The sequence below is a fragment of the Carassius gibelio genome, chromosome B25, assembly GCF_023724105.1.
Source record: "Carassius gibelio isolate Cgi1373 ecotype wild population from Czech Republic chromosome B25, carGib1.2-hapl.c, whole genome shotgun sequence".
Taxonomy (NCBI): domain Eukaryota; kingdom Metazoa; phylum Chordata; class Actinopteri; order Cypriniformes; family Cyprinidae; genus Carassius; species Carassius gibelio.
Genome location: NC_068420.1, coordinates 14,578,883 through 14,599,977, shown reverse-complemented (window position 1 = coordinate 14,599,977; position 21,095 = coordinate 14,578,883). Strand labels below are relative to the sequence as shown.

The 21,095-nt window shown below is 37.0% G+C and overlaps 1 protein-coding gene across 4 annotated transcripts in view; it reads left to right on the top strand.

Moving 5' to 3' along the window:
* pot1 (protection of telomeres 1 homolog) overlaps positions 1–20,989 on the top strand; it is a 33,085-nt gene extending 12,096 nt beyond the window's left edge. For 3 of the 4 annotated variants that reach the window (XM_052598109.1, XM_052598112.1, XM_052598110.1), the window contains 16 exons: positions 105–149; positions 651–756; positions 1,760–1,890; positions 3,068–3,361; positions 3,448–3,603; positions 15,185–15,354; positions 15,749–15,840; positions 15,936–15,959; positions 16,078–16,104; positions 16,276–16,432; positions 18,552–18,742; positions 18,821–18,956; positions 19,111–19,193; positions 20,157–20,251; positions 20,506–20,611; positions 20,732–20,989. In XM_052598109.1, the coding sequence (XP_052454069.1) occupies positions 105–149; positions 651–756; positions 1,760–1,890; positions 3,068–3,361; positions 3,448–3,603; positions 15,185–15,354; positions 15,749–15,840; positions 15,936–15,959; positions 16,078–16,104; positions 16,276–16,432; positions 18,552–18,742; positions 18,821–18,956; positions 19,111–19,193; positions 20,157–20,251; positions 20,506–20,611; positions 20,732–20,838 (1,920 nt within the window). In that variant the 3' untranslated portion in view covers positions 20,839–20,989. The remainder of the gene's footprint in view (positions 1–104; positions 150–650; positions 757–1,759; positions 1,891–3,067; positions 3,362–3,447; positions 3,604–15,184; positions 15,355–15,748; positions 15,841–15,935; positions 15,960–16,077; positions 16,105–16,275; positions 16,433–18,551; positions 18,743–18,820; positions 18,957–19,110; positions 19,194–20,156; positions 20,252–20,505; positions 20,612–20,731) is intronic. The other variant, XM_052598113.1, reaches the window with a different exon arrangement.
* The last annotated feature ends 106 nt before the right edge of the window (positions 20,990–21,095 follow it).

The window sequence follows — 21,095 nt, the reverse complement described above, 5'->3', positions numbered from 1 at the left end:
CTTGAACTTTTGCTGAAAACTAAATTTCTTACTTTAATATATTTATATTTTTCTAATATTTATTTTGGTTGATTTTTTTTTCCCCATATGGATGTGTTCGATAGGTATGTCCCTCGGCCGCCCCCTCCCATGGTCCCTCCAGTTCAGAGGTGCTGTATGCATTTCTTTAAGTGACAAATCTCTCCCACATTGCCGTAATACAATATATGCGGTTTATCCCTCAGAGATCAAGGAGATTCTTTATCTAAATTGGCTTCTGTCTACTGGCTTTTTTCAACTTGTCTCTGTCTGGTTGTGTGATTGGTTGGTTCTTCACTCGAGTACAACGTCCTTTTTTTAATTTGCACACCTCTTTTTAAATTAGTTTGAGCCAGATCAAGTGCTTCAACAATACATGCCTCCAGACACATGCAGTGTAGACTAAATGAAGATGAAGTCAGGGAAACTAGCTAAGTGTTCATTTGAATGAATGCATTGGATTTTTTGGCATTGAAACAATGTTTTCAATGTTTTCACTTCAACACAATGCACTGCCATGCATTTGCAATGTCTACAGAAAACAGTGTTGCAATAAGGTATTGTTTGCTACAATTTCTGTTGTTAAAGCCAGAATATTTGTTTTATGGCAATATTCCTCTATTTCTTTGAAGGCCAAATACACTTATGTTCCCCTAAACGATTTAAAGCCCAAGACAGTGGTGAATGTCTATGGCGTGGTGACCTTCTTCAAACAGCCTTTCCCCTCTAAAGGTTCAGGTCAGTGAATTTCCTTCATCTCTTCAAGGCTGTAATAGGCTCCTCCATTGTTATTTGAGCCCTCTGGAGAGTGAGAGCAGAGAAAAGATGACTTTCTAAATGACTTTCAGGGCCACTTTCGAAATAGACGTCAAAACAAAGAAAAAAACTCTAATGGATATCAGAATAGTTGAACTATTCTCTCAGAGTATGTCATGACAGAGACTTCTTCGAGGCAAGTTTGTAAATTATTCTTTGCACTTTAGTGATCAAATAACATTTCAGAGGCAACCAAAACAAAACTGAGATCTTGGCTTGTGCTACTGACCGTGAGCTCTCTGCAGTGTTAGTATGAGATTATTTGTACCATAAAGTCTTAGAATGCATCTGAAGAAAAGCTGTCACAAACCAATTATTGCCAAAACACTCTCTCATGGTGCATAACCATACTAACTTGATGCAATTTTCTTCATGTAAATACACTTGGATCATGGCTTGGATCATGACATGTAACATGTGATAAAGTGGCGAAAATCAGTCTCTGGCACCCTCAATTGGTTTATTGAATTATCAGCGTTTTGATAAGTGGACAGAATGTAAACACTGCCGTACTGTGTGATCTGTAGAGGGAATTGTGCATCGGGTCCAAAAGGTAACCAATTGATCCTGGATCAATGCTCAGTGAGGCTGCAACTCCTAGATATATTGACCTGTAGATATTTTCAGTCTTGAAATGCTAAACATGTCTTAAGCAAAAGCAGATAGAACTCATATAAATGATATCAAAATGATCAAATTAAACAAAACAGCAAATTGTGGTAAGTTGTTTCCATTAGTTTCATGGGTTCAGAACACTGTAAGTGATTATAAAAGGTTGATCGTTTTGTTGAAAATTGAAGTGTGACTACTTTTGTCTTTTAGCAGTATAAGCAGTACATTAAGACTTTTTAATATTTGGTCACTTTGCATAGCCATTCATGCTAGAGTGTTTTTTTTTTGTCCGTACCTCATTATGTTTCACTAGATTACTGCTCTACACTAAAGATCACTGATCAGTCGGATGTTAAAGTGGGCTGCAACATCTTCTCTAAAAAATTGGAGGATCACCCAGTCATCTTCAGAGTGGGGGACATTATTCGACTTCACAGATTTAAGGTAAGAAGATTTGGCCTATTTATTTGTTCCTTGGAATATTGAAAGTCTGTAGAGTCTTCCTGTAGAGTTCCTGTGGCTCAAGTGGTAGAGCATTGCATTAACAGCGCAAGGTTGTGGGTAAGATTCCCAGGGAACACGTTAGGTAAAAAAATGTTCGCCTGAATGCACTGTAATTCGTTTTGGATAAAAGCGTCTGCTAAATGCATAAGTTTATTTAATTTAAATGTAAAGGGATTAGTTCACTCCAGAATAAAAATTTCCTGATAATTTCCTCAACCCCACGTCATCCAAGATGTTAATGTCTCTCTTTCTTTAGTCGTAAAGAACTGACACTTTCTGGGGAGAACATTCCAGTATTTTTCTCCATATAGTGGGCTTCCATGGGAGCCAAGGGGTTAAAGATCCAAATTGTAGTTTCAGTGCTGCTTCAAAGGGCTCTACAAGAACCCAGCTGACGAAACAGCCTACTATGTCACATGTGGCATTGCCAGTATGACTATATAATGCATGAAGAAAAATCCTGGAATGTTTTCCTCAAAAACCTTAATATCTTTTTGACTAAAAGAAAAAAGACATGAACTTCTTGGATAACTTGGAGGTGAGTAAATTATCAGGAAATTTTAATTCTGAAGTGAACTAATCCTTTAAGCAGTGATGTCCAATTCTATTTCTGGTTGGCCACCTTCTTGCAAAGTTTAACAATAATTAAATGCACCTGACCAGTAGAAACTTCCGGGGAGCTGTGTTGGAGCAAACTGGTGCCAAACTTTGCAGGAATGTGGCCCTCTAGGAGCAAAAATGGACACGCCTGACTAAAAGTAATCAAAGACTAGCACCTGAAACCTGACGTTCTGTGTTGAGCATCTTCTTCATATAAAACATAAAAAAGAGCAGATGTTGATTTGCATTGACAAATATTGGTCATGCTGTTCACCTCCAAAAACGCTTGCAAGCAACAACACAGCAACTTGCCAACCTACAATGACTAAAGACCTGTCAGCTAAAAGACACTTTAAAATTTAAACATTGCAAACACATCGGTCAAATATAGTTCTAACATTAAAGCAAATGTCTTGGTGACATGTATTAAGGTGATTTCTGTAGTGTGATCAATTTCAAGTCATTCTAACTTTAAGGCTCTAATTGGCTAATGGATTTTCTTCTCATATCCTCCCAGACTGACATGTTCAGGGACTCCATGTCTCTCTTGAACACTTTTGGTTGGTCTACAGTCACATTCGATGGAACAATTGACAGTCCAGTAGTCCCTCGTACCTCCAGCAAATCATTTCACTTTGGAGAATCCGATATGCGTACGGTGGAGGAGCTTCGCCAATGGGCTGCCAACCAGTCTTGGATATCTAAGGACCTCACAGTCTCTCTGTCCTTGGTAAAGCCTGGGATGTACTTTGATTTGACCTGCCAGTTGCTAGCCAAGGCTGTCATGGATAGTCGTTGTATCCTACTAAAGGTGCTATTTTAACTAGAATCTGAATCTTCAATATCATTGAATCTCAAATCCAGTTTGTACAACTAATAATTACCCAATGTGATCAGGTGTGGGACGGGACCAAGTGTCAACATCCTTTATTGAAGGTTGCAGTTGCATCTGATGCATTAGAAGGAGAATCCACTGTCGCTAAAGACAGGATGAACCTGACAGCCAACGTTCTGGTCTACGATAATCACCTGGAAGTGGCTCGAGACTTAAAGGTGAGTTTTCCCATTGACCTTTCAATGGTCCCATATCAGAGGTGTCCAATCCTACTTGTGGAGGGTCGCACTCCTGCAAGAGTTTGGCTTCATCCTTAACTAAACATACTTGAACCAACTAATCAATACTAGGAAGTTCCAGAGCATGTGTTGGCAGTAACCTTTGCAGAATGGGCTTCAAAGAACAGGATTAGACAAAAAAAAAGCAAGGTTATGTCTGTCAGTTGTTGGAAAACATTGTTTATGAAAAACAAATGTTAAGTTATATTGGGAAACTACTTTGGGTGCTCTTCCTATAAGAAAGCCTGTCTTCCAGAAGCAGTAATCTTATTTCATAAGCCTACAACCACCAACACATGCTTCCTCAGTGTCGCTGTTACTATTAATGCCTGTTAGAACAATCCAGCACAGGAGACCCACGCACCCACTCCAGCACCTTTAATGATGAATTAGGTGTCAGGTAGGACTCTTGTGGGCACATCTTCTTATGGCTTATTTGAGAGGCGTTCACTCCTCTTCAGTCTATTGATTGCGTTTGCTGCTCTCACTTGAATCCTACCCTCCCTGTTTCCATTGCAAAAACCCATCAAAATGTCCTCTCCAATTGATTGTCTTATAACGACTTTTGAAACGTATAATCTCCAGAACTAGTGGCAACATTTCTGTCTTCTGCCGTCATCCTTTCTATGAATATTTAAACAGGAGCAGGGCTTTTATGCTACTTTTGGAAGCATCAGATTCTTTCTTTCTTTCTTTTTTGTAATTTTTTTTTTGTTAATGTGTAGTTGTTCCCATGACAGTTGAGTGGCCAAAAAATACTTTTTTTGACACCTTCAATACATGATTAAAAGAACAATGACTCATTTTTATCATTGTAGAACTACAGTGCATATTCAGTTAATTTCAATAGTTTGAAGAGGACGCTGATGTATGAGTGTTATTTTTTGTTTTAACAGTAAGCCGTTTTTGTTTGCCTCTCAGCATAATGGTTCTTTTGAATATGTACTGTGTGAATTATGAACAAAGGTGGGTGGAATGAACCGTGTGTTCAAAAGAGGAAACAACGAGTTGCTGACTATGCAAATTCTTGAGTTCCTATGCAGCCATATCTCCTACTGAATTCCTTCATTGTGTTTCTGTAATTAGAATACATATGAAATTGATCTAATTACTTCCTCTACTGTGAATACTGAGAATTTTGTTCTTTAGTTAAAGATCTTGAGTTCTTCATACGGTTCCCCTGTATGTGTTGCCTCCCTGTGTCAGTGCCAAACAACAGGCCTATCCGTCACCTGCTGGCCATGATGTTGTTAAAGCATCTCTTCAGCCACAAACAATCAGTAAGATTGACAGAAAGAATGATATCCCAATACATCAGCTGCCCTTACCTAAAGAAAAAGAGACTGGTCTTTGCAGACAGTTGGAGGATTTGTGGTGAGGTGTATTTATGCCTATGCCATCTCTTATTTATAATTTCATCACGAGCTAGAGCTTTGCACAGATGAATGTTATTTCATAGGGACATTATCTGAGAGAGTGCCAAGCTTTTGACACTGTTTGCATATCACTGCTCTTATAATGTAAATCTAGAGTTCATTTTACATTTTATTCGCTTTACATTAGAAGAGTGAGAAGCATATATGTATAGCTTGCTGATATTATCCTCATTCAGCTCAGCAATGCACAAGCCCAGTAGTTTGAGGGTTTCTTTGGTTATAAACTTTAGATATTTGGTATCTAAGAGTTCTTAAAATTATGATCTTCACCTTTAACTCTTGGGGTCCTCCTTTGAATCCACACTTTGGTGGCATAATGCTGCATTGGGTATTAGTCTGCTGTCCAAGGTTGTATCTGTGCAGATTTTGAAAAAAGCCAAAGAGAGACACTCCACTGTCTCATGGACTTCATGGAAATGTTACTGCAACTCCACATCAAAAGCCCTTTTTCCACTGTCGGGCCAGGGCTAACAATGAGCTGGGCAGGCCAACTAGCCTTCCATCTCAAGCCTGGAGGCCAGAACCATGCTGTGTTTCCACTGTTGGACCTACACTAAACTCGCCCTTAAAGGGCTAGTTTACCCTAAAATAAAAATTACCATATGATTTACTCGCCCTCAAACCATCCTAGGTGCACAAGACTTCTTCTTTCAGGTGAATACAATCCGAGTTGTATTAAAAATGTCCACTTTTCCACCAAAATTACCCAGAACATTTGTACCAGGAACTTTTTTTCCCCAGGAACTTTTTCCCCCCAGACTTGTTGCTTCCTGCGTTTCCACCGCGGTGTAAAGTATCGGGAAGATTAGGCAAATAGACTGGTTATGTAGGTCTGCGCGCGATTCTCAATAGTAGTTCAATAGTAGTTCAGACTGTGCGCATTCGACTCCGGAGTGTGATGTCTGCAACGACGCAAATCCGGTAATTCTGTGAACAGCAGCGTACTTGATAACTTCAGTGAGCTCGCCTTGACTACTGCAATTTTCCTCACTGTATATTTACAATAAAATGAATTATGATATCAAATACCACTGCCTCCTTTCGTTTTCATTTAAACAATAACAGCTGCAGACATGTACTTAGTTCAGGGATATGTGTATATATACAGCAATTAAAATGAAATGAAATATTATATCAATTTGCCTTTTTAATTTTTATTTTAACATAAAGATAAATTTAATACAGACCAAAGATTACCTGTTAGATTTATCCAAAATGAATTATATTTTATGTTCAACCACTAAAGAGACATCAGAGCCAGCAGCACATATCAGAAGGTCTAGCCGAGGTGAGGCTGCTTTTCGGCAGATAGATAAGCACTGAGCTCCCGTTGATCGTGTGGAGCTCACCGTCTCCGAGATCGGCGAAAAACATATTTAAATAGGCGCTGTCTTTATAAATAAACCACAGAATTGAGTTTTAAACAACTACATTCTCGCCTGAAATACCTTTTAAAATAATATTTCATGACCTAATAACAGTAATATCTTGAAAATTATCAGAATAAATGGTGGTTGAAATCACAAAGCTGCGTGAACTCAACCAATCAGGATGTTTAGCGCCCAAGTCCCGCCCCCGAAAGTTCCCGAACTTTGAAAAAGTACTACCTCGCCAGCAGGGGCTTTGTGAGGGGCATTTTTTTCCCCCAGAACTTTTAGTTCCTGGTTCCTGCGGTGGAAACACGCCAAGTACCGGCTCAAAGTTCCTAGTTCCTGGGTAAAGTTCCTGCGGTGGAAACGCGGCTTATGTAAATTCATTCTCTGCCAGCAAGAGGCACTTTTAGAGTGGGAGAGATAGAGGTTTCCCTGGTAACGGCTGTACACAAAGAAGCGTTCCACTCACAAATGCTGCTTTATCAGCCATTACAAGCTAGATGAAATTAAAATGGCATCTAACTTTTTCTGAAGACAATCCGTTTCCTTCAGAAATACAGTGATTATACTGTAAAAACACCCAAGCCGGGTTTTGATTTTGAAATGTGCATTGCTCATGTTTATTCAACTAAGTCAAAGCCTTTTGGGAAATCTATTTGTGGCACTCAGTTTTGATATTGTGGCGGCCCACCACAAATAAATCAATGTATGGGGAAACACTATAGCCTTTAGCATCACATATAATACATTTCTGCCTCATACAGTGATCCCTTAACTTTAAAACTGCTTATTTGGGCCAAAAAAAAAAATACCCTGGCTTTTGGCCCTGAGGAAGTCCCGACAAGCCCTGATCAAGTCCCAGAAGTGACCGTGCAAACACAACTGGCCCTGGCATGCATTTTTCATTACCAAGTTTATTTTTGGCCTGACAGTTGAAAAGTGGCTAATGAGTTGTTTTGCATAGTGCCTATATGGCTACAAAAAAATGGTGTCATCATGAAGCGGCACCGTATTACGTTGCGGTCTGTCTTTGCTCTTTGGGTAATTTTCTCGAGAGCTCAATGACTACACAGTTCAACCCTTATGGAGCTTAAAAGCCAATTCACACCACACCGACAGACCAACTCCAACGGTCACCAGATTACTTTATATCACACCTAGGCATTCCAAGAGCCAACAAACACTGGTTCAACATGTTCAATAAACTCCAAACACTGGCAGCAGATGCCAACCGGGATAACGCACTGATCTGACAAAACCAGACAAATTTGTCTGTCATTACAGCGTGAATTGGCTCGTCTGAATGTGCAACATTTGCCAGACTAGATATTAACCCAGTAGAGCACCCCTTGTCTAGCAGAGCCAGACTTTGGACACTTGGTCTCCACTTTGCAGTTTATACTTGCTAGGAACTGCTGGTTAAGACATGTCTGAACAAGATGCAAAGCACCCAACAAGTCGTTTGGAAATCGAGAGTCAATGCATTAGTATGATGTTCAATAATCAAAGTATCATTAAAATGCTCTTATAATGGAAAAAAGTTGAAGGAAAATGCTGTTTTTATATGGTAACGTAATATCCAGTGATCATAAATGCAATTTATCCAGTAAAGATTGCAGTGAATCAGAATATTTCCCCACCATTATCAATATCCTGGGCCGTATCATCTTTAATATTGTGTGAAATTGCTTGAGCTCGATGTTGAGGTGGGAGAAAAGTGAATAAAGCCAGCCATTAGGATTAAGTGGTCTAAGAGAGATAGCTTTACGAGAGCGGAGAGAGAAGGCCAAATCAATACGGCTGTCACGGTGGACGAGGGCCTTCATTGTGGAGTCTGCACGCACATACTTTCTTGACTTCAACTTGCATCATAGTGTATATCACTCACCCTATAGGTGTAGTGTGGCACACATTGAAGGAGACATATAATATTCTGTTTTATTACAAATCAGCAGGGGAGTATTACTTTAATAAACTTGTGCTTTTTTGACTCAATTTTGTTCCTCATTCTTGGCGACATCAAGTTTAAAGGCCTATTTTAGTGTTAGTCTTGCTGTTGTGGGCTAGAATCTCTTGAGGAATCTCTGAGAACATAGAGGAAACGCCAACCCTTTCACCTCTTGGATTTCCTTGGCTGTCTTGTGAAATTGTCTCTGTTGCGTGCTTTTTGTGCTATTTGCATCATCTGAGTCCCAGGCCAGTTGCCAAATGCACTTGTGTCCTCTCGCTAATAAACTGGGGAATGGATGCCTCATGCAATAATAATAGAGATTAAAGTAGTGCCAGACCTTGCATGTTTACAATATGGAGGACAAGAATCACTTTTACTTAAGGAATTGTGAACTCCCTAATCCTGAGTATTTAAATTCAGGGCATCACTTGTCTCAAACCGTTTGAACTACAGCAAGAATGATACCTCTAATCGTGTGGCTTGTTGAGAAGAGGTGAGCTATTACAGTTTTTAGAATGATAAAACAGTTGAATAAATTAAACTGAAGATGGGAAGTATATTTCTTTGATTATTGGTGCTTCCATAGGCTCATTCTCGCGCACTTGCACGGTTTAAAGCACCAAATAGTTATGCTATGACAAGTACAGAGAGTCTCTCTCTTGCCCCACCCATGCACAATAATATTGTGTATCGTCGATCTTACGAGCTGACGATATGACGATTTGAAAAATGACCATATCAACCAGCACTAATTTAACACCTCCTATAAAGTGGCAATAGAACTCCAACGCTCTGCATAGTTTTCTTGAACAAAATTAGTTCTCTTTCACTGTTAAATGCATCTGAATGGTTTTTAAGCGGCAATGCTTAAACAAAATGTATGCAAACAATACGTTTTTGTGATTAAAGCAAGTTAATCGTGTCTACTGGAATGTCGCCCACCTCTGCATTTTTTTATTTGATCCCATAATGAGTTGCTGTTTATACCTGGTAGTAATATGAATCTCAAATGTGGCTTTTCAGACCACTTGTCTTTGGATTTCAAGCAAAGGGTGTCCGATCTCCTTGAACATCCTAAATGCTTGAGCACCTGCAGCACGGCTAGAGCTGATGCAGTATACTGTGACATCCTGCCTCTATACACATGTGACTATCAATTATTCATAGTGAGAGAGAAATCAAACACCTGGGTTAACTTAACACCCAGACGGCCCCTGCCTGTAATCGCTTCAGACAGCCAGCATATGACACTTATCCACTGAGAGTGAGTGAGTGTGTACGTGTGTGTGTTTGTAAGAGGATGTGAATGAAAAATAATGGCTTTTTTATTTGTTTTGTTGGCTTCATAGGACGTTCGTTCCGCAATATGCTGAATATTTTTTTGGTTTTAATTGGCATTGATGGTTCCATGAAGAATCTTTAGGCATTCTTGAAATCTCTCAATTAAACAGTTCTTTAGTGTTTAAAAAAAAAGGTTATTTTAGATTATTAAACTGTTCTTTAGGATAAGAAAACATTTCATTTTAAGAACTGTTCACAGAAAGACCCAAAACCCAAAAAATGCTTTTTTATATGGCATTGTCACAAAAACTCCCTTTTGGAAACTGGTATTTTTTTTTATTATTATTATTTTTACAAGAGTATGCATGCACATTTATCATATTTTTAAATGCTTTGTTATCATTTAGAGATAATCTTTATGAATATTAGTAATTTAATAACACTGTTTAATCACTTTTCATATAGCATAGTATAGTGTTGTGATGCATATTCAACATTTTCAATTGTTTTAATTGTTTTTATTATTTATATATATATATATATATATATATATATATATATATATATATATGCCAAAACATGAAAGTAATTATTAGTATTACCCAGAATTTTTATATTAACTGTCAGAATGCATTTTAAAGCATTTTGCTAGTAAAAAATAAATACATACAAATCATCCCTATTTTAAATTAATTCAATAATTCTCATACAGATCTGAAATAATAATAATAAGCATCCTCAAATCTATAATTATTCCCCACACACACAAAAAAAACTAAAGAGAGTGATATTTTTTGCACTCTTATTAAATATGACTTGTGCAAGCATGTGGTGGGGCACTTCAGGAATTGTCAGCTGTCAGACGATGGAGGGTCTGTCCTAAGCACAGTATTTGCTGACAAAACACAGCATGTCTTTGAAAGGAGAAGTGAGCACAGAGAGAATAGCTGCAGAGTTATAGACTCTTTCAGAAATCTGCACAGCTAGTCTGTTTTTTAGAGGCTTGGGAGCCCATATTCCTGGGCTGGAGAAATAAAAAAACAATGCTTTTACGAGTACAATAATAGATAGTAATGCTCCTAAAGGAAATTTACAGGTCAAAGTCCACATACAATTTTACCCTATGCACCTTTTTAGTCACACATTGTGAAAAATTAATTTTGTAATAAATTTTTGTAAGATAAATTGATCTGTACTAAACCAACCTTCTTCTTTTTTCTTTTTTTGCTAATGTCATACAGTAATATGGATTATTTGTGGATGTTTTTCATGTTAACTTTAATACAACTTAAAACAGTACTTAAAAAAAAATTATATTCTAATGTTGATGTCTGCCGATTAACATGAAAAAAATATCGGAATATAGAGAAATTACACCCAGGAAAAAAAAATGCATTGTACATTTTAAATTGTAATTAATTGTGTGTTACATTGCATTCCTTTATAGATGACCAAACGTGTACGTTCATCTGGTCGTGTAACACTTCATTAAGCTTTTTCACCCATCTGGTCAGTGCCTTATGTTTTTTTCAGTGTGATACTACTACATTTATACAGTACATAAACTTTAGGTTGTAACCTCAAGGGTTTTAAATTATTATTCAATGCCTTTGCAAAACGCTTTCTCAGATGTACTCATTGTCTGTATTTGTTCATGTTCAGCAGAGCATGTTTTACAAAAATTGGTTTGTTTTAGTGAAAGGCAGCTTTTCCTGTTTACGAAGTGTGCAATCGGGGGGAAGGGGGGTTTCTCATATAAATGAGGGTCCGGACAAGGATTGTGTTATTCAGCCGCACACATCAACAGAGCTTTGTGTAATGGAATTTTCCATGTAGGATGAGAGAGTTGCGGAACGCTACAATTTTCCTGCTGCCCTCGCCAGCACCATAAGAGGAGCTTCATGCCAGCGACAGCACACCTGTGCCGAGCAGCCCGGCTCCTTCCCCTGCTGTGCCTAACCAACCGTGCAGTGAGCGCGTGTATTAGAATACCAAGTATATGTAGATTCGTCTCCACCGATGGTTTTATGTTTGAGCCGTTTCTCAAGGAAAATGTTGCAAGCCTGATGGGATGTAGGAATAGTTCATCCAGAAATGGAAAATTCTGTCTTCACTTACTCTTCGTCCCATCATTCTAAACCGGAATGACTTTTTCTGTGAAGCTGCTGATTCTCCTACACTTTAGAAATAAGGTCTGTTGCATCTGTGCTTCCATGAAGAACCTTTAGCACTCATTCCACAAAAGGTTCTTTATGATGGAAAAATGTTTTAAGATTATTAAAATGTTCTTCACACTGAGAAAAATAGTTATTTTAAAGAACTTTTCACTAAAACTCAAAGTGTAAAAGCTCCTTTTGCATATGTGAAACTGGAGCACAAGACCAGTCTTAAAATCGAGATTTATACATAATCTGAAAGCTGAATAAATAAGATTTCCATTGTATGGTCTGTTAAGATCGGACAATATTTAGTCGAGATACAACTATTTGAAAATCTGGAATCTGAGGTGCAAAAAAAACTACATGAGAAAATCACCTTTGAAGTTGTCCTTCTTAGCAATGCATATTACTAATCAGAAATTAAGTTTTTATATATTTACGGTAGGACATTTATTAAATATCTTCATGGAACATGATCTTTACTTAATATCCTAATGATTTTTTGTCATAAAAGAAAAATTGATCATTGATCATACAATGTTTTTTTGGCTATTGCTGAAAATATACCCCAGCGACTTAAGACTGGTTTTGTGCTCCAGGGTTACATACAGTGAAAGTGAAATGGGACTGTGGCTTACAAATACCAAAATGATGTCACAAAAGTATTATACAAGTGGTTCATGCAACTTGTGCTCAACTTGTTCCAAGTCTTCAGAACTCAAACCTGAGAAATGGACTACACACATCATATAGACTAAAAATGGCACATCAGTACTATTTAGTTCTTATTGTATGTGCTGATCAGTCACCATCATCAGTGATAAAAAAAAATTCATTGAGTATCTACAGTACTTAAATTTGGCCTGTTTGTAGTCAAATGACTTCAAAGTTCTAGTTATAAAGAGAATGATTTGTATCAATCCCGTCTGTTATATTTGAAATGACTTTATTTGTCATTTTGTTCTCATTATGTTAAGAGAAGTAGCAGGTAGCCATTTTTATTAATTGATATTTAAACTTTTTTTTTTTTGTGAAGAGGTCAACTGACAGTGGAGTTTGATTGAACTGAAGTTTTCAATCATTTTAAAGTAAAATAGTGGCAAACTTTGAAATAATTAACAGTTATTAATAATGAGAAAAATGCTGAAAATAAACTATAAATAGTAGTCAGATAAATAGGAATAAAAAACTAATAATAAAATACATAGTAATTGTTGCATACTAAATGAAATTAAAGAATTTTGAATTTGTAAGAATTCAGTTGGTTGAAAAAGTATCACTGAGGAACAAATCAGCATGAGGCTGAGTGAATAATGACTGAATTTTCATTTTTGGACTATTCCTTTATATTGAGATCGTGTTAGTGTGATGTCTGTACTCCCATTTATTTCCATTCCTGACCAGAAAACAGACTTCTATGTCAGTCATATCTCAAAGTTGTGTGCTGAAACTAAAATGGATGTTACGTGGTGGCACATACTAACATTGTGATATTCAGTTCTTGTCTGATGGTTTGTCCAGAGAAAGAAAGCACAGGTCTGGGAGTTTAGTGCCTGTTGTTGCTGCTAAATATTATGGAAAACCTTTGGTTCTATCAATGGATGCTTCTTCAAAGCCATTTTTATCACTCCAAGTTCTCTTTTTAGCTCCAACCTCACACCCCAGTTTTCATTTGTCAGCCTATTCTCCAGCAAGATGCTAATGAGCAGAATCAGATATGCACTCGTGGAAAACAATCCGGTTTTCTTGAAATGTGGTCACCCACCTTGTTGTGTTTATAAAAAGGCAGTTTCAATCAAATATTGATGCTGAATAATTGACGCCATCGTTTGGTTTGCACCTTCACGATGCCTATTTCAGGCTGTATATAGAAGCGCTGTCTAGAGGCTGTGTCGCATCCAACCAGTTCTCGTGAATGCCAGCACTTAGGCTTTCTTCAAATCTCTGAACAAACAGAGTCTGGCTGGTAAATTCAGGTAAACAAAGACATGGCTTTTGCCCGAAACCTAAAAGATGACGTCAGAAGCGTACAGCTATAGAAGGACTCCCAGAACCTGATTGTAAATGCAGAACAGAAACCAGACCCAATCTGTTTAGAGGTGTTTTGATATCTTACCGTTTTCTTGACTTGTTAAAGACCATATTATAAAGACAATCATGCATCTATTGTTGCACATGAGTTCATTAAGTGATTCCAGCTCTTGCTGTCTTCCTTTTCCTTCTAATGATCTCCAGGGACCAGAATTTAGTTTCTTACCATCTTACTGTAATGTTGCTCAACTCTGATGCCGTAGCTCCCCCTACTGTACTGATAATTGAACGCTTGTGTATATTTATTAATGTAACAGACAATAAAATAACTATAGTGATTAAAAAAAAACATTTATTTTTAGATTTTCATATATATCTGCTCTGTCCTGATTCCCTCTTTAATTGCATATGTCTGTCTGAATTGTGTCATATCTTCAAATGAAAATTTCAGAGGAAAACCAATGAAAAGTAATTAGTTTTAGGAGACTGAGCACAGACGGGCCTTATATTTTGTGTTAAGTGGCCATTTAAAGCTTCCACAGGTACATAATGCTGTATTAAAGGAGTTTCCCAGAGGCGAAAGTTGAGATGTATCAATTCGGAGAGGGTTGCAAAGCCATTTCAAAGCTTCTTGAACTTTGGAGAAAATGTCTTCAGGTTTTCTCCATTCTGTTTTAACTGCCACTGTGGTTCAACAGTGTTCAATAACTCAACAAGGAGGAGATTGCAAAAAATGGACTTTAATGGAGGAGCTGCAAGCCTGAAACCACATCAACACTGGATGATCTCCATGAACTTTGGGATCATGTTCCATTGACAGATACTTTAAACATTTTCAGAGGAGACATTGTCTTATATCTGGATTCTGGAGATTTGTAACAATGTGATGTGGAGTGAAACATATTGGTGCTGCTTTGGGACATTAATGACTTGCTATTATTGAAAGAGGCATGAGTTCTGCTATATACTATAGACTATTCTTCTGAAGCAGAATGTCCAAATATCTGTACTCGAGATTAAGTGTAACTGGTTGATGCTAGACAATAATCCAAAACATGGACCCATTACTATTTGTGAATGGCTAAGAAGAACCCATTTTTGGGAAATGTTCTGGAGTTATATTGTTAAATCCTGTGGTGGCAGGACCTGAAAGAGCAGTTTGGACTTGAAGACCTTCCAAAAACAGTTCTGCAAGGCAACTCGAACTGCCATTTCTAGGTTCATCAGTTTTTAAAATGGAAAAAGCGAATGTAGTAATGAAAACCACCCTCTGTTTGTGTTTGCGTTCAGCCGGGCACGTTCCTGCAGTTGTACAATCTCCACGCGCTCCTTCAGAGAGCCCCGGACCAGCAGCCAGATCAGCTTGATCACCTCAGTTTCCACCTTCATGGGGGGACGTCATATGGACGAGGTTTACGCAGCCTTCCTGTGGAGAGCCCTGCTCTACAGTCCCTCAAGAGGTGAGAATAGAGACCACAATGTCTCTATTTTGCATTTTCCTTCCATTTGCCAAGTATATTGTTGGAATCTTAAAATGTTACATCATTAATGTTGCTTTATTTGAATTTTTAAAGATTAGATTTTAAATCCCCTATGTGAACTCTTAATATTTACAGTCAGCACATATAGGAATTTGCTGAAGTCATGAGCATTATGATGGCAATATAATCGAGACACTTTATAAGTCAAAATCATTTAAAAATGATTCTGTGGCCCCTTAGCTGTGTCTACCTGACATTCATGTGATCGTGTGTCTCTCCTCTTGTTTCTCACTTACTCTCATTCTCTCTCTCTCTCTCGCTCTCTTTCTCTCTCTCTCTCTCTCGCTCTCTTTCAATACTGATCCTTTTTCAGTGTGCTAGAGAAACATGTGGACCTGGATGAGTTTGATGAAGTGAACGATGGGACGTTACTGGAGATTTGGTACACGCCGCCAGAGGCTGTAGGTTGGTGGTGCCTCTTTTGGTTTCCAATTTCTGTCCCAATTTTTTTTGTCAAGCTCAGCCCGCCCTCATCTGTATATGCTTATGTTTCCTTGTAGTCTTGCCAAATGATGAAGAAACAGGTATAGATATATATTATTAAGTTTAAGATCTCCTCGAAGCTTTTTCTGCAACAGATGAATAAAAAGGTAAATAAGCTTGAATGATTAAATAATGTTATTGTTGTCATTTCAAATGCAGAAGCAGATACAGGACCTTCTTATACAGGTAAAAAAAATAAAACTGTCACTTCTTACTCTACATTAAATGTGAAAAGTAAGTCCACAATATTGGATTCATATTTGGAGAAATGGGACTGGAAATGTGCAGATGCAAACCACTAAGCCACAGCTCTGACGAACTAATGTAAACGCTGATATGTCTATAACGATTGTTCAGTGCTGACGTGTGAGCACAACACGCGGCGGCTAACACTCGCCCGGGTGAAGCGCTCCACTCCGCCGCTGTCATGTCACGTCCGAGCCCGGGTGAAGAAATACAAGCCTCAGCAGTTATACCAGTGTCTGAAACTCTTCTGCTCCAACTGTAAAACAATGTGAGTCTGACACTTTACACAACCTGCTCTTGGCTCTCATTTTGTTTTATTTTTAGGTATATATATATATATATATATATACCATTTAATTGTATTTAAATTTTATTTTGTGTTATTTTTATTTTTTGTGATCTGTACTGGATCATAGGCATTTTGAACTTGGAAAAGTTTCTGGAATAGCATTATATTTGGTGTTTCACTCTTGAGAAGCAGATTTGAGCTACAGATTTATTGTTCTAGATTTGCTGTATGTTCTGTTTGCCACCTGGTGGTTGTTTAGTGCAGTAAAACAGCAAAGACATTATTTAACTTTGTATATCACAATCCTAATAATTTTTTTTTACATTTACACTAGCATTCAAAAATTTGTTATCAGTAAGGTTTTATTATTTATTGGCAGTTTCAGTTTCTCAGGGGATGTTCCCATGGGCTTGGAAGTCATCTGTTATTGTTCCTATATTGGATATATTCATTCTGCTAGTAATTACAGACCTATTAGTATTTTACCTATCGTCTGAAAGGTTGCAGAGATTTTGATGACTGCACAAATCACTAATTATTTGAATACCAGTTAATTTGCTTTACATCCAATGGAGTTTGGCTTCAGAGCAAACTATTCAAGATGGCAAACTGTTACTTCACTGTAAAAGGTAAGTCTATTGACCTCAGGAAGGCTTTTGACACTGTAAACCACACAATTCTTGTCTAAATAATTAGGTTTTAATTTTTCTCAAGAGACTTCAAAATGGATTGAATTATATTTGTCAGGTCGCGCACAGTATGTCAGAATAAAACATTTTAAGTCAGCTCCCCTAAGTATTTCCACAGGTGTTCCCCAAGGATCTATTTTGGGTCCCTTGCTTTTCACCTAGTATATCAATGATCTTCCATCCGTCTGTCCCAATACTATCATCCAAATGTATGCAGACGACACAGTTATTTATATGCACGGAAGCAGTGTGTCACAAGTTAAAGATGAACTTACAGAATCCTTGGTTCACGTCTCAACTTGGCTAGAATAATTCTGTTTACAGTTAAACCTCTCTAAAACAGTGCATATGTTTTTTTACCAAAACTAATAGTTCAAGTTTAGTGCCAGATGTTTTTGTATCAGGGGAAAGGCTACAAGTAGTATCTGAATGTAAGTACCTCTGTGCTGTGATTGTTTCAAGACTTTCATTTAAGGCTCAAGTTAAAGAGGTCTGTAACCGGGTCCAATTTAGTCTGTCAACTTTACATTTATTTGTGATTATATGTCATCAGAGGCTACTATGATTATTTCTCATATTTTATATAAACAATCACTAAAAACTCTTGATAAGAAATCAGTTAAGTTTCATCATTGCTCAATACTAAAAAAAAATAAATTCAAAAAATTTGCTAAGCTGAGATACCCTTAGCCTGATCAGATATGTAGATATTTGCCTGATGTTTAAGACTATACATGGCCGGATGTCAGCATTAAAATGGTTTGTGAATATTAAAACAACTCCACAAGGGGTGGGGAAAGAGGGCACTGTATTTTTCCTCTCAAAAAATGTAAATTTAGTCAGTCTGTATTCTGTATTCAAAGCTGCAAGAGACTGGAACTCCATCCTATCATAATCAATAATTAGAAGACTGGTTATGAATGGTTCTTTTCATATTTAAAATAAAAATGGTCGCTGACAACTCGGGACTGTCAGCATTGGTACTGTATTCTTAATTTTAGACTTCTCTGCACTAATTGCTCTTGGTTATTAGCTTTTTCCTGTCGCTTCCTCTCTCTTTTTTTTCCTTATTTTATTTTGTTTTGATAACTTATTGTGTTTTAGTTCAATTTTTATGTGCAATTATTAGCACCAGCTTTGCCATCACAGGAATAAATTACATTTTATATTCAAATAGAGAACAATTAAATTGGCGTATTATTTGACATTATAGTCCTTACATGTTTTGAATAAATAAATGCAGTCTTTGTGAGTATAAAAGACAGTAAAAAAAAAAAAAAAAAAACCTTTATTATTCCAATATTTTAGCTGGCAGTGTGAGTAATTACAGTAAAAACCTTTTTTCGAAAACATAAAAAATCTTACCAACCCCGAACCTTTGAACAGCAGTCTGCTTTTTTGTGTGACAGGGAAGATGTTCCCGATGACAGCGCTGTTGCTAAACTCTTTCGGGAGTCTGCGAAAGACAACCAAGCTTGCGATGAGCAGTGGGCCGCCACTTCATCAGCAAGTTCTAGAGAGCCTGGCAGAACCATCTCAATGCACATATCCAGAGACATGGTGGGGGAAAGCTCTCACATGCAGCTGATATTCGTCGAAGGTATCTCTGCCTATGAAGAGAAGTATTTTTATATGTATATTTGAATATCCATTTACAAATAAGCTTTGTTATGTACAGGAACGACGCTGGATGAGATTTGTGTGTTATCGCGGGATTACAAAAACCTGGTTCCTGTGAGATCAGTGAACGGTAGGATGACTCTGATGGATCTCACAGCTCCATTCCTGTTCTCTGGAGACAAAAGATGTTATGGGTAAGATGACAAGCTTACTGTACCTGCTTCACTGTAAACTCCCCTGGTGGTGTTCAACGTGTACGTCTATTATCATGAAAACAGTTTATGACAATCCCCAGGGAAGGATACGATCACATACATGTGTAGTGAAACAGATATTTGTGTGTCTCAGGTGTAAGCAGTGCTCGGTGAACACATTTCAAAACCCTGTGTTTACTGGAGTGGAGACATGGGATGAACAGGCAGTCGCTAAAGGTACTTTTTTAAAAATAAACAATTGCATCATTCATTTTGCCTTTTTTAATGATAAAGCAAATAAAACGGTAATCAAAATTATTTTATTTTGTAATAGAGCTCCACACAGTGTTATCTATAACAGTATTATTAATATACTAGTTTTTATATTTTGAATGAGGTTTTTATTTTTAGATCTTCTGTTTTCAGTTTAAATATAGGTCCATATACAGTAGGCTTTTTTTCTCCTTTAGTTTTTGTTTGTTATTTTTCACATCAAGTTAAACTAAACTAAAATGAAAAATGTTGCTTTAGCAACTTGCTGAATTAAAAATGTATTTTTTTAAATTATATTTAATTTCAGTTAACATTCATTTTAAGTAACTAATGTTTTTTTTAATGGTTTTCATTTTAGCTTCAGTTATAGTTAATTATAATAACCCTGTAGTGAGTGAATGTATATTTTAATGTAATGAAATGCATCTAGACTAAGAAGAATTGTAGGTTTCTGAATGCTGGCATTTTTAATCACCGATTCATACAGAAAAATTACATGAATTAATATTATTACAAATTTAAAATACTTCATTTTATTTCGTATTACATCAATTTATTTAAATATTTTCCCTTATAATTCTACTTATGTTAAAATTATATTTTTGCATCATATTTGCTTTAGAACAAGGGCTAGGCTAAAATCAAAATAACATGTCAGTTTTAAAATTATCAGGAATTAATTTGAGGTATTTTGTTGTTGTTTTTATGTTATTATTTGTTTTTGTTAATTTGAATGAGCCTAGTTCTGGTCAGACTTTTGCAGGTGTATTTTTTTAAAAAGCTATCCTAGGCATCACTGCAATTTTAACCCCCTTTTTATATCTCATGAGATGGTCCTAGTTGGCCTAAAAAAATGGACACTTCAGCCACTCTTTAAAATGTAGGAGTGTATATTTAGCCAGTTGATCTGTGTCTCTTGTCACACAGCTCTGGGAGTTCAGCTGATGCAGTACAGATTGTTAATCCAGTTTGAACTGGAGGACCAGACTGACACGTTAGAGGCTGTGCTGTGGGAAAACGCTGTGAGTGTTAATTACACATATTTATGTTGCATATAAACATTGTGTATATAGATGTTTTGTTGTTGTGCAAAACAGGATGCGCTTTCAGCATTTGATTTAAAGAACTGCAATTATTATTATTTCTAAAAGCAAAAACATTTTTACAACAAGTTAAAAATCTTGCAAAGTAGTCTCTCAAAAGAGTAGAAATGCTGCATTCGTTCATCAGCAGAGGGTGCTGTTTTCTGTACAGTGTTCGGTCTCATTCTGTACAGGAGAAGTTCTTCCATGTTTCTGCTGTGGATGCTTCAGGCAGTCAGGATTTGCAGGACAAGATTCAGACCGTCATGGACACAATTCAACCACCAGACAGCAGTTTGGGTAAACATTACATTTTCTAAGAACATTTTCTATAAATTCCTACATTATTTGGCATACAATAATGTTTCTCTCTCTCTCTCTCTCTCTCTGTGTGTGTGTGTGTGTGTACTGTCCTTATAGAGGAGCGTCCTTTGCTGGATCTTTGTCTCTCTGTCTACACTGTTAAGGACAACGACAGAAATAAAGTTTGCTATCAGATCACTAACACAGAAATTAAAGAAGAATAGAGAAGTTTTGATTTAAAAGTTAAGAAATCATAGATGACCACCTGTGATGAACAAGAAAAAAGAGGTTGCAAGGAATATTTTGTGTTAAGAAGTGTAAATACATTATCCATATTCATCCTGCTAAATAAAACAATAAAACGTCTTTATAATACATCTGTCCAGTCTTTTCTGCAGGATTCACATAGATTCCCAGTTAGAAACTTGAAAAGTAATGGGCTAGTTCTGTATAGAGTATACAGAAAACTAATGTATGTGTC